The 13,896-nt window shown below is 37.2% G+C and overlaps 1 protein-coding gene across 1 annotated transcript in view; it reads left to right on the top strand.

Annotated features, from left to right (window-relative positions):
- The window catches only part of PCSK5 (proprotein convertase subtilisin/kexin type 5), a gene marked incomplete at its 5' end in the record, with an annotated part of 194,028 nt that extends 181,356 nt beyond the window's left edge, over window positions 1–12,672 (top strand). The window contains 8 exons of the mRNA XM_080362313.1: window positions 824–967; window positions 2,277–2,379; window positions 2,969–3,162; window positions 4,620–4,704; window positions 8,119–8,216; window positions 8,753–8,882; window positions 9,936–10,051; window positions 11,882–12,672. Of these exons, the coding sequence (XP_080218439.1) occupies window positions 824–967; window positions 2,277–2,379; window positions 2,969–3,162; window positions 4,620–4,704; window positions 8,119–8,216; window positions 8,753–8,882; window positions 9,936–10,051; window positions 11,882–11,997 (986 nt within the window). The 3' untranslated portion in view covers window positions 11,998–12,672. The remainder of the gene's footprint in view (window positions 1–823; window positions 968–2,276; window positions 2,380–2,968; window positions 3,163–4,619; window positions 4,705–8,118; window positions 8,217–8,752; window positions 8,883–9,935; window positions 10,052–11,881) is intronic.
- Window positions 12,673–13,896: the final 1,224 nt, after the last annotated feature.

Genomic DNA, 13,896 nt, shown 5'->3' with positions numbered 1-13,896 from the left:
GTATAGATGGAAAGATGGGAACAGCAAGTTCACACTTTGTGTCCTGACAGCCCAAACTGGTGACTTGATATGCATTTATCTTTTTATTGTTCCACAAAAAAAACTTTCTGAAAAGTCAGATAGTGCTTCAGGCAGGCAAAAGTTTTTTTCTTTCTTTGCTCAAGTACTGACAGAATGAAATATTAGTGATGAACACAGACAATCCAATGATATATCTGGTAAATAACTAGGGCAAATAAATAACAAATTCCACTTGTTTGGGAGGGGACACTTATTTTCTACCATGGAGATTTTAGAATATGTTGTTTCCTGTTCATCAAGATGTGTCCTGAAAGCCTATGAAAAGTAGTCTTGAGTAGCAAACAAAATGTAACCCCTTTCTGGAATCTGAATTCTGAACGCATCTAGTTACACGAGTGATCTCAAATAATAATTACTGGATAATTCTGAGGGCAAGTGAAATCCAGAGCAAAAATTCCTTGTTGAGTATCATATACATTTTCCCAAAATCTGTATGGCCAAAGTTTTGTTGTTTATTTTTCATTGTGCTCCAGCCTCTTGTAGGTCTAGTAAAAGTTTGCATCATGAGTTGAACTTGATATAAGCAAAAAAAAATAATAATAAAAATGATTGAAGAAAGTATGCTTTCTCTGTTTTTAGTGAAGCAGCAACGACACTATCTATATTAATCTGAAGATACTTATTTGAGAAGCAACATCTTCCATACCTACTCACAAAGTCATGATTACAAGTTAAATGTTTTTTTAAGACACAGAAAACAGAAATGGTTTCTAAAACTAGATTTTTAATACTTAACTTCCAGGCAAATTGAAAGAGTGGTCCTTAGTACTGTATGGAACATCCATCCAGCCTTACTCACCAAGAAACGATTTTCCAAAAGTGGAAAGAGTACGTTCTAGTCCAGTTGAAGACCCTACAGAAGATTATGGAACAGATGACTATTCAGGTGTGTACATTCTTTTACTCTGATTGTGCATTTACTGAACACGTATGAAATATGCACTGTTTTTCATACAAGTATATTAAAAAAATACATACATATGCACAAATACATATATATGAAAAACATTATTTTCTACATCTGTGTTGTTTCTCACTGATCCCTATGGAAGTTTTTCAACCTTTTCACTAGACTTTAATAGAGCTAGATTTTTGACATTGCAAAATAAGTCTAATTGGCTGTTTCCTACATGTAATCCAACAGGAGCATCATGTAGATGGTTAGGGGTGATGAATTGTAACTATTATTCTGGCAAGAAAACAGCAGGACAAAGTTCAATTTAGAAGTCTCTTATTACAACCTCCTGCCACAGCATGTCAGATCCACAGTCCCTATTTTAGACTGAGCGCTGCTGAATTCCTTGTTTTGGTAGATGACGAAATGCCACTATCTCTGCTGTAAAGGTCACTAGCTTCTTAAGACTTTGTAAGAAGCAAATTGACTTTACTTCAAATTTACCTAATGTTATGAGAAATTTCAAGGAGGCTGGCAGAATCAACACACTTAATCCACAAGAGACCAGTTATCCTGAAAGTTGTGACTTCACCTGCATAAAGAGAGGACTTGATGATTCTCTCCTCCCATAGCAGAATGACCTATTTGAAAACTGCAGTCATAGCATATCTCAGGTTGGAAGTTACCCATAAGGATCATAGAGTCCAACATGAGTACAAGTGAGATGGAAGGCTTGCTAATCAGCAAGCACTAGCCAAGGCTTTTGCAGTGTGTAGCAGCACAGAGGGAAGCGCATCTGGGCCATGGTGATGGGTTCAGCTGCACTATGGTAGCAACTTGAAACCTCTTGTTACCCAGCTGGTAACCAGAGTAGCTACTGACGGTGTTGTTATCCTTTATGTTGACCTGCTTGTTATAAGTGATTTTGTTAATAAGTCCTTATTACAAATTACAGGAGCCTTTGCATATTTCTGAATAAAATGCAAATTATTTGTTACTCATTAGGAAAGCATATATTTGGATCCAGAAATAGTTTCTTATTGATAGATTCTATAGAGGATGCCACATAATTTGTTAAAAATTATAAACCACTGTGAGTGAATATTGAGGCCAGGATTTACAAGGTCTTTAGGTACTAAAAAACTTATTTTTAGTGGAGCCAAATTACTATTTGGAGTTCAAATCAAAAAAGAAAAGAGAGTAATTATATTCTGCATTAAAATATTGTGGTTTAAGGGGTGCTAAGTACTAAATGAGGAGTTTTAATCCCTCTTGCCCCTGTATTCTGATTTTATTACAGGTCCCTGCAATGCAGAATGCAGTAAAGTAGGGTGTGATGGGCCAGGACCAGATCATTGCACTGACTGTCTGCACTACTACTACAAATCTAAGAACAACACACGGTAAGACCAAGAGAAAAAAACTTTGCTCCATAGATTTCCTAGTGTATACCTTAACTTCCTTTCCTCTTTGCTGCAGTCATGGATAATTCATTTTCCGCTGAATTTGACAAATTTTCCTAGGAGCCAGGGAGAAAAAACAAACAAACAAACAAACAAAAAAACACTAGCTACTCAGAATTTAAAGTACAGCTTTCAAACACCCTTCTTTGATTATTTCCCCATCTCTTGTTTATTTTTTTATTAGAAGCTATATATATATCTCACAGTTATATATGTATAACTCCGTTAGCCATTACAGCTTCTGTGATTGAGCTTGAACAAGATAGGAAGAATTGTAGATGGTCAAAAATGATACTGTATGACTGTCTGATAAGGCATTTGCCAGTGAGATAGCATATGCTGTAGGAAAATAAATGGAAGAGAAGAGACAGTTTGATGCAATGCTTTGGAGGGTTACATCTTAGTAAACAAGTGATCATTAGAAAGTCAGCAACTCTGAAGAATACTTCTGCTTTGCAGTCATGGTCCAGGAATGTGGTGGCAGGTTATTTCATTAACAATTCTGCCTTCTCTTCCCTGCTGTCTGCAGGATCTGTGTTTCGACCTGCCCACCTGGTCACTACAATGCAGACAAGAAACGCTGTAAAAAATGCTCACCCAATTGTGAAACCTGTGTTGGAGGCCATAGTGACCAGTGCATGACCTGTAAATCTGGCTACTACTTGAATGAAGTAACCAATAGCTGTATTACCAACTGCCCTGATGGGTTTTACCTGGATAAGAGTTAGTATTTTTTGTTATTTCTTTATTGTGGGCTGCAGAATTTTATCTGGGGAGGTTGCTGGAATACTAACAAGCAAGAAAGGTGTATGTTGATGCATTTTATCCTATTCCTTTTATTAAATTGTTGCCAATTGTGATCAAGAAACTCATCAAAAATCTTCCTTTATTTAAAAAAAACATGCTTAGTGGCAGAATGTCTTTTCTGCTTGTGGCTGGGAGTAACAAACAGAATGAATGAGGGCAGTTCAAGAGCAGGTCAGCTGCAGGACAGACCGGGTTATCACTACCCCAGGAAGGAACAGACAACACCCACATTCTGAACAAGAGGCATTGCCCATTCCTCAAAATTCAAATATGGCAGCAGATAGAAGAGAGAGCTGAGGAATTGGCTATGACCACTGGCCTCTAAGAAAAATAGGCTCTTCAGATATAAAACATGGTTGCAATTAATGCTTCTGACAGACCTAAGTACCTGCAGTGATGCAGTGACCCAAGAGCAGTAATCTTCTGCCATGTGAGACACTTGCCTTCAGCTTCCCCTTGCAATTGCCAAGTAGACTGCCATGTTTAGTTTTCAGCTTTGGCCCGCAAATGTACTTAGACATATATTCAAACACATGCTTAAAACTGCCGTGACTTCAGTTATCTTTGTACACATCTTTAGAATATAAATATGTGCTCAAGAGCTCTGTTCATCTGGGTACTTAACTTTTTGTTTTTTAACACCATGAAGCTGTGTGTTCATTTTTGAGGATTAGTAAAAACAGATACTTCTCTAATTCTCCTATTTTTCTCTGTGTGAGAACTGCAGTAAAGGGAATTCCTTTCCACACAGTTAAGACGGATAGATTAAAATTTAAGATAGGAAGATCAGGTTTTGATTCTCAGAGAGGTACATGGCACTGCATCTCAAAAGAAAGCAGGTCTGAAGAGAGAGAGACATATCTTAAAGCAGGGAGCTCTTGAGATTGAAAAGGCAGGTGTTAAATAATATATATGTTGACTTTGTTAAGATCAGACCTGTTCATACAGGTGTGTCTTTAAGCACCCAATCAGGTAAGACAGGACAGGCTGCTTGCAAGTAAAGTGTAAAAGGTAAATTGTAGGACAGTCTCTGGAACACATGGCAATCGTTACTGCATATCACTGCTGTATAAAAAGACAATTTAAGTCCATATTATAAATAGTTAATGTAAACTTTAAGTGTTTATGAAGATTTTTTTTAACAACCTAAAAGCATATTTTTCTCAAGGTACAACTACAACTTCAAATGTTTAGAAGTAGATTAAACCATTTTATGTTTGATGGAAAAAGCTAATGATAGGCAGCATTTAGCTATTTTAGTCTTTCTAATATCAAGCTAGAAAACAAAAAGTCATGTAATAAGACATCTATATAGTTTTATTAATCATAACTGACAGTGTTTTTCTAGGCTGTTTTCTTTTTTTCCTTTGTAGATAAGATTGTTTGCCGAAAATGTAGTGAAAACTGTAAGACATGTGTTGAATTTCAGATCTGCACAGAATGCAAACATGGCCTAAGGTAAGGAAATGATGGATGTAGCTAAACACAATACCTGAAGAGGCTTACAAGACTGTGGATACACAAAGAAGAACATCAGATAGCTATTTAACCTTGAGTGGCCCTCATTTCATGTGTTCCGTGCTGTTCAGTTTTTTCTTCCGCTACCATGTGCCAGTTTGGCTAACAAGGGATTTTTAGAAGACCTTTCATTTCAGATAAAATAAAAGCCACAATCATGTGGAATGCTGGCTTCTTCACTTTTTTGACCTACAGTGTGGCAGTCAAGGATTATTTTAGAGGTAGAGCTGATGAATCATATTAATCTTTCAGATTCATTCCTGTGATAGTTAGAAACTATTTTCTTATCTTTATTGTATTTCTTCATACATTCAGTCATTCACTTATCTCAAGAACCTCAGACTCAATTCTATTACAATATAGTGTGCACATATTTTAAACAGCAGTGGAAATTTTTTCTTCATACGGGGACTCAATCACTCTTGAAACTGATATGTAAAACCCACAAAGCACCAGTACACATTTCAAGCTCCTTTATGAATGAATGACCTTTTGATCCAAGCAGCAAAGGTCAAAAATCTTATAAAACTTGTGATGGAATGTATGTTGGATTTATGCCAGAAAAAATATTAAGTCAGTATTCAGTGTCTGTAAGTGTTTGTCTTGCAGAATATGAGTGTTCTGCCAATGTTTTAACACTGAGCTTTCACTTTCTGTCAAAGTGGATTTTCAGCTCTTAGTAAAAGCTGAATGTTGTTTGTTTCTAGGATATCAATAGCTGGATTCCTTTACATTTTGTGAAGGAAATCTCATTTCTGTGTATTTATGTTGCATCTAGATTCTCCAAGTGCCTGCACAATTTTTATCGTTAATATCTCTATTTTTTTAAGTGACCCTTTGAAAAGGAAGTATCATCTAATGGGAAGGAAAGCACATGATCAGATCAGAATATTGGTCTATTTATTCTCTCTGCTTCCCTCTTAAAATGTTATTAAATTTGATGTCCATGTTAAGATTCTGGAGAACTTTAAAAGACTGAGCGTACCCTTCTGTGTATCTGCAAAATCAAATCAGTAAATTAGCAGTTTAAAAGTTCCTGCTATGGCCAAATATGTCAGGAGACCAAAGACTGCATACATTTGTTACTTTGTAGGACATATTTGTTATAGAAAAGTTATGCCGACATTTTCTTTATTTCTCAGGAGCTTAACTTCCCTGTCCATTAACACAAACATCAACTTGTGACACCACTGAATCACAGAATCATAAAATAGTTTGGGTTGAAAGGAACCTTAAGTTGTCACCTAGTCCAACACTCCTGCAATTCTCAGGGATATATTCAACTAGATCAGGTTGCTCAGAGCCCCGTCCAGCCTGGCCTGGGATGTTTCCAGGGATGGGGCATCTACCACCTCCCTGGGCAACCTGTGCCAATGTTTCACCACCCTCAGTGTAAAAAATTTCTTCCTTGTGTCTAGACTGAATAAAGTGGACAAAGTAGACAAGTAGACAGTGTGAGAAGAGAAAGAGAAATTTAAATATAACGAATCAAAAAGAACCTGAACTTGAAGTTTTCTTGGGCAATATTAGCAAACTGGGATTGATTTTTGGTAACATTTTGAAAAAACACCACCTGTGTGGTTATGACAGATAAATGGAGCCTTGTGGGACATGCATTTCATATTCCCCAGTTGCTTAAAACTTGCGCCATTTTTTTGGCAGAATTATTGATGGGCAGGGCCCCAAGTGGGACTTGGGAGAGCTGGATTCCAGTTCTGATCCTGTTAATGGCCCATTAAATACACTTGGGCAAATTATTAGTATTCCCATCTGTAAAAACTTGATAATGTTACCTACCTTTAAAGCACTTTGAGGTATGTGGCTGAGGAAATATAGTAATAAACCAGAGATTGTTAGGGGTTTTGTAGTTGTTAATTTTTATTTTTTTTTTTCTGAACTGGGGCCATACACACTCCTGAAAATTTCCAGTGGTGCTGAGAACACACGACTTTTGCTGGACGCATTCTGTAAATTAGCGTTAGCACTCACTCACGGTAGTAATATCCAGAGCTAAAGAGTGTTTTTAGAGAAAGGGTTAAACTGGATGAAAGCTGAGGTTCCAGAGAAGATGGCAAACATGTCAGAGAAGTCCTAGCATAAAAAAGAAAAATACATCCTGTAAACACTGTATAACATGAAAGCATAAACAGCTACTTAGAGGGAAGCAAGAAAATGTGACTCTTTATGCTATTGCTTTTTCCTCTGTTAGTCACTCTTTTGTGTTCTCTCTCAAAAGCACCTGCAGGCAGAATACCTCCAGTTGTAATCTTGACAAATCTCCCAGCCACTCAGAACTGGCATTCACTTAGGAGGTTTCAGAGGAAACTGCAGAAAGAGGTGGTGATTTCCTTCACTGTGAATCTGTTCTTAGCCTGTGCTGTTGCATAGTGTCAGGACACGCTGCTGGCCTTTCAAGACAAGCATGAGATCTTGTTAACAAGTCCCTCAGCATTTTTTTAACACAGTGGTGCTGACCCTGTGCCAAATTCCTCGTGGGTAATTGCATTTTACATGCCTGAGTTTTTAGCACTCTTTGGCATTGTTCGTTTTTTTTCTGTCCCTTACTACTTGGTTGTATTTACAGTGAGTTTGTAAACATCTTCTGTGTTTCACCATGGGCAAAACCGCATTTCATTCCCACTTGCAGTGATTGTTGTCTCTAAATTTGTAAAATATGATGTCATGGTTTAACCCCAGCTGGCAACTAAGCACCATGCAGCTGCCTGATCAGTCCCCTCACCTGATGGTGGGGTGAGGACAGGAATCAAAAAATAGTAAACCTCATGGCTTGAGATAAAGACAGTTTAATAGAACAGCAAGGAAAGGTATAATAGTATTAACAATAATGATTATTATAATAGAATATACAAAACAAGTAATGCACAGTGCAATTGCTCACCACCCATTGATCAATGCCTAGCTCGTCCCTGAGCAGCAATCCCAGCCCTCTGGCCAGTTCCCCCCACTTTATGGTATGGAATATCCCTTTGGCCAGCCTGGGTCAGCTGTCCTTGGCTAGGCCTCCTCCCAGCTTCTTGTGCACCTCCCTGCTTGCAAAGCATGGGGAAGCCTCCTTCATGCAGTATAAGCACTGCTTCATAACAACTAAAACATCAGTGTGTTATCAACATTATTCTCATATTAAATCCAAACCACAGCACTGTATCAGCTACTAGGAAGAAAATTAACTCCATCCCAGCTGGAACCAGGATGTATGATCAATGAAGGAAGCTTGTGAATCCTAATATATGGGTTCTTTTTTATTAAAAGAGAACTACTGATTTGTGAATTACTTCATTGTCATCTTTAGCTGTTATCTGCCCAAACACTGTGCTTTTTTTCTTTTTACAATAGTTTGCATGGGACTAAATGTGCTATCCGCTGCGAAGAAGGAAAATACCATAATGGTAGAGAATGTGAACCTTGTCACCGTTCCTGCGCAACATGTGCAGGTACACCACTGACATTTATCTGCATCATTTCCTTTCCTCTATATTTTTAGCTCTGGTTTTATTCTACTATATCACAGTTATCACAGAATAAAGTGATTCTTTTTATGTAAAAACTCGATTATCTCGATAGTTCTTTAATACATATTTAAATATAGCAGACTTCTTTCAGCTAACATGAAAATCTAAGTTTTCTATTTGAAAGTGTGCATATGATTTATTTTTATTTCCTCTTAGTAGGGCTCATTCTGATGTCCAGTAATGCCCTCCAGTTTCTTTCTGGAGTGAAATGATGACTCATAGATTTTATGTGAGCTTTAGAACTAGCAACAGCCATTTCTTTCAGAAAAAGATATACTGAAATTATGTAATGTTGTTTATTCTGACCACATACATTTTTCTTTATGTTACTGTTTGAAAGTAAGCCAGGTAAAACATAGTCTCTAAAATTATTAGATTTTGCTACAGTCACAGGTTGTGTCTGTTTGACAATAAGAGTAACTAGCCAGTAATACAGTATATTTTCTCTCTGGTTTAAGGTGGTGGAGTAGATGCCTGTATAAACTGCACACAGGGCTATTTTATGGAAGATGGAAGATGTGTGCAATCCTGTAGTAGTGGTTATTACCTTGATCACTCTACTGAAAATGGATACAAAAGCTGCAAAAGGTATGATCACTGGCTAATATATGTGTCTGATGTTTCGCAGTATATTAGCTATTACTGTGTTGACAAAGATAATACTTATGAGAACATAAACCACTGCTGACTTCAAAAAATAGGAAAATTATATTGCACGCTAAGCAAATGAAGGAAAAATGTTTTCTTGGGTTTTGTCTAAACCAGACCGTGCAGGTCTTCTAAAAGTGGAGGGGGGTTGTTCGTTCCACATATGTGTGTCCTTCATTTTAAAATAAAGCCTCTAGTCAGAATCTGAGTAGATATGCATAGAATATAAAATTTACAAATCTAACAGAGGATCTGCCTTTCTTTCTCAGTAATAGACCAAAATAGTCAAAATGTTGTGGTTTTTTTAATTGCAAGTTATTTACCATTCACAAGGATCGTTTCAGTTCTTCAGATGCATATGCACAAAAATGACACACATACATTACCAGATGTCTGTCAAGAATATCTCACCTGACTCAGCGTACAAATGGGTGGATAAGTCTTGAACAAGGCTATACTGTGCAAGGAAGGGACATTTTTTTCTATTCCATTCTTTGTTAAACAAATACCATTTGTTGCCCTTTGGAATAATTTATTATTGATTCACTTTGAGATCAGGGCAGGAAGGGAATCACCACATGTTGCAGTTTTCCACGCAAAAAAATAATCAGTACACAATCAAAACTTGATCGAGCTAGAAGGGTAACAAAAAGACTGGGCAGCAGGTCAGTCTTTTCCATCCTGTGGCTTTAGCTCATTCCTTGCTCGCACATGTATGCACAATCAGCTTAATACTTTTGTTAATTAATTGTGCATAGTTCAAAAATACTAGAATAGTGTAGCTGTTTAGTAAAAGAGTGTGAATAGAAAATGGCTGGAGGAATGAAGGAGGACTGGGTTGCAGGAGGGGATTATTATTATTGTTATTATTATTGTTAGAGCAGCTGATACCACTAGAGACAGCGAACAAGCATTCTGCAATACAGAAGAGGTCTCCTAGGAAGCCCTGTATTTGGTGAGGCCATAAGACCAACTCCTGCCATTGTCTTTCAGATGCGATGCCAGCTGTTTGGATTGCAGTGGTGAAGGAGACAGAAACTGTACAAGCTGTCCAAGTGGCTATAACCTAGACACTGGTGTCTGCGTAGTGGGAACAGTCTGCAAGGATGGTGAGTGCAATTCTCTGAAAGGATCCGTTTTACCTCTGCCATCTGCTTCTTTTACGTGTTTTGGGTTGGTTTGGTCTGAGTTTTTTTGTTACAGTCTAGGTTTGAGCTCTACATTACTTCTTAATTTTTTCAGGTTTATGAAAAGGAGAACACTACATTTGCATGTATTAACACATTAGTCACATCCACTTTACCTGAATTTTCCTAAAATAGTTTTTGTCCCTGCCAACAACCTACTTTTGCTTCCTTATCTGTTTTTCAAAAGCAACTGTTTTCAAGAGGTTTTTTATGACAACCCTGGTGTACTATCAATAGAATCACATTTATCTATTTTGCCACTTTAAACTGTGAAAATGCTGGGAAGTAAAAAGGATTTTAAGTGCCTGTAGTATTGCTTGAATTATGTGAAAGAATAATGAGAACAAAAGAATTCTGAAATAGAGAGCACCCAATTTGTGTTGGGGGTTTGAACTTCCTCCAAGTTCTCTGTGCCAACCAAGAGAGTGTTCTTATTGCATATGATTGAATTAATTATTCAATAATATTCATTCCTTTCAGATGCCACAATTACAGAGACACTTAGATACCTAAGTTGTGCTTCCCTAAAAATGTTACTATGTGACTTATTTGTAACTACAGCCCAAGTGCAGACCAACACGAAAATCATTCCAGGACAAAGCGCAGTGCTAAGACATGTGGAAGATACCTGACATCAGATGTACAAAAAGCTAACAATGACTCAACAATGACTCTTGAGTCCAGCCCATTTCCACTGGATTTAGTAAGAGTGTTACCAAACACTTAAAAAAAACCCAAAGAAACAACACACACACAGAAAGGGGGTACAGAGCTGAGTCTTGTTTCTGTGGACCTTTACAGCTCTGGTTGGAATTTAGGTCTTCAAACTTTGAAAAGTATCCTGTCCATCATAAAGGTACATTACAGGTACTGGTAAACCAGTTATGAGACCTTTTCACATTGGGATATTAGAAGTGTCATTGTAATCTAGAGCAAGTCCAGAGAAAGTCAGATACAGACAGACAAATTAAGAGGAATTGTAACACTAAGAGTATTGATTAACCACAGTCTCAGTGTGGTATTGCAGTTGAATTCTGCAATCCATGGTTGGATAAATCTGTCGTCATTTGTACACCCGTAACTTCATTCAGATACACATGTAGCCGCCCAAGACTGGGGACACCCAGTCTCAGTCCTGACTCCCCCATTCTTCCAAGTGCAGCTACCAGGGAAGAGCAGCCCATCAGTGTGTGGGCCTTCAGGCAATTACAATGCACCGTATTGTATCCCACCACACCGCACGTCCTCAGCAGTCCAGGGTAGCCAAGGGGAGTCTAGAAGGGTGTTTTACTGTTAATTTACAGAGCATAGAGGGTCTCATTTCACTGACAATCAAGCACTGATTACTAGTCTAACTCACTCGGTAGGATTTGCATTTCTGTTGAGAATGTTTTTTTCTTTTTCTGTGTTTTGATTGTTTTGTTCTTTTGATTAATAAAAATTGAGAACATATTTCTTTGCTGTAAATATCACTGTTTTCTAATTATTCTCTTTCTAATCTTTTTTTCCTTTTCACAAATGGATACCAATCATTCCATGTTGGACCACACAATATCTTTTCCTGAAAAAAAAAAAAAATGCTGTTGACTGAAATTCCTTCTGATGGACCAAATTTCCTACTTGCTACCTGCTCCTGAACGGTCTTTTCAACCAAATCTGCCTGTCTGACCAATTAAACCTTCCTCCATTGTACACGCCATGCTCTCCAAATCTTCAACCTCCCCTCCTTCTCTTGCTGCTGCCCTCCGGAAGCCACGGAAGAGTCCTGGGCCGAGGGAGGATTCTGTATGCTGGTGAAAAAGAACAATCTGTGTCAGCGGAAAGTGCTTCAGCAATTGTGCTGCAGAACATGTACACACAAGGGGTGAACTGACACCTCCCAGCATCCTTCTGCTCCTGTAGACTTATAGATTAATCCGTATTATTGAAAAAGGAAAAAAAAAAGAAAAAAAAAAAAAAAGAAAGAAAAGAAAAAAAAAGAAAGGCACCTCTCTCTCTCTCTCCCTCCCTTTGTCTGAGGAGATGGTGAACTGTTTGTTGGAACTTAAATGGAAAAACTACAACACGCCTACCTTTCATAACTGGGTGTCTAGAGCTGAGCATCCAGGATCATAGAGTCAGTATTGTGTGACCAAAGCAATTGATGCCAAAATTAACAATTAACTCATGATTTGATTTCCTGTCAACCATAGGATTATTCCTGTTTTTTGAAGGCCCTTTTTCTTCCCTATTTTTTCTGCTTCTTACCCCTTCAAGATGTTTAAAGAGTGTTTCAAGAATACGACACAAGTTTACATGGATTAAAACTAAACAATACAAACATGTTTGCATTAGTCTTTTTTGTGCTATGTGTATTGACAGGGGGAACTTGAGTTCCTGAGGGGATCAGAAACAGCATTAGTTGCAGGACTAAGTTCTGCCCCTTTTGTAACAGTATTAAAAAAAAAAAAAAAAAAAAAAGGTGAACATTTCTGCACACATTTCTTTCTTACTTCCTCTGCTGTGTGCTGTTTTTTTGTATCACATGCAGTATGTATATATGTTTGCCCAACATGTGGGTTTGGTCATATAGATTTCGTTTTTAGACAGCTAGCTTATTAACAGATATGCTAGGATTTTTATTTTATTTTTTTAAATTGTCAAAGCTATTTCAAATAAACTTTAAAAAAAAACATTGTTCCTATAGTGAACAAATTCAAAAGATACTACTTCTCTTGGTTTGCATAAGCGAAAGTAATGTATATGCTCAGAAGTCGGAAAACATTGCTAACGTGTAAGAAGTATTCATAAATTATTGTTGTCTTGTAGCGTTCACAAAAAAGGGGATATTATCATACAGATATGTGGACCTATTTCATAGTGCCCATATATAAATGCCAGTGTGAATATATGTGTTTACAGGACTGGATTTATTATTGTGCCAAATACATCTCCAGGAATAATTACATATAGGGCAATAAATCAGTTATTCTCTTGGTGTAACAATTGTGTCATGATGGGCCTGAATGTGCTTTTAACTGCTCACAATAGAAATTTCAGTAGGAATAGTCCTGCTGAGGCCAATGGAGTTACCTCACTGTAAAATCATCCTGGGTGGTGAAAGAAGCGGCCCCTGCCTTTCTCTCTTTACCCAGGCTGCCAGTATAAATTTCTGTTTAATATATCTTCGTCAGCTTCACTTAGCTTTCTGTTCAAAATACAGTAATTTGCAGAAAACAGAAAAATTAACTTCAAAGATAACTGGTTTTAGGGGATAATACTTAAAACGTGCAAAGTATCTTTCTCAGTTATCTTTCCAGGACACAGGAATATAAAATGGATTGCAGGCGTTTAAGCATGTAAAAGTTAGAAAATAAAGAGGATCAAAAATAATTGTAGAAGTTTTTCAGACAAATGGATACAAACCTCTAGAGGTAATGTGCCACCTTTAGCAGAGATCAGATAAATTATTATAACCTGGTTCAGTATGACAGAGCGCCAGTCGAGCTCCTTTGGTGCCCATTACAAATTTCCTGATAAACATTCAGATTCAAAAGAATTCAGTTTGTGCTAGTTTAACTGCTAGTCTGTTACTGCCTCATTTCTCAGTATAACATGTTTAACTAGAACATAATGCTTTCAAAGTTTAAGATAATATTATATATATTATATATAAATATATATTCATAATTGAGATTTAATTATGTAATGGATTGTAAAGAATTTGTTTGGATACTTACAAATGTCTCTAACACTATTATAGAGAAGAAATTAATATCTTTTGTTTC

This window comes from Nesoenas mayeri, assembly GCF_963082525.1.
Source record: "Nesoenas mayeri genome assembly, chromosome: Z".
Classification (NCBI taxonomy): domain Eukaryota; kingdom Metazoa; phylum Chordata; class Aves; order Columbiformes; family Columbidae; genus Nesoenas; species Nesoenas mayeri.
This window is presented reverse-complemented; position numbering and strand designations above follow the sequence as displayed.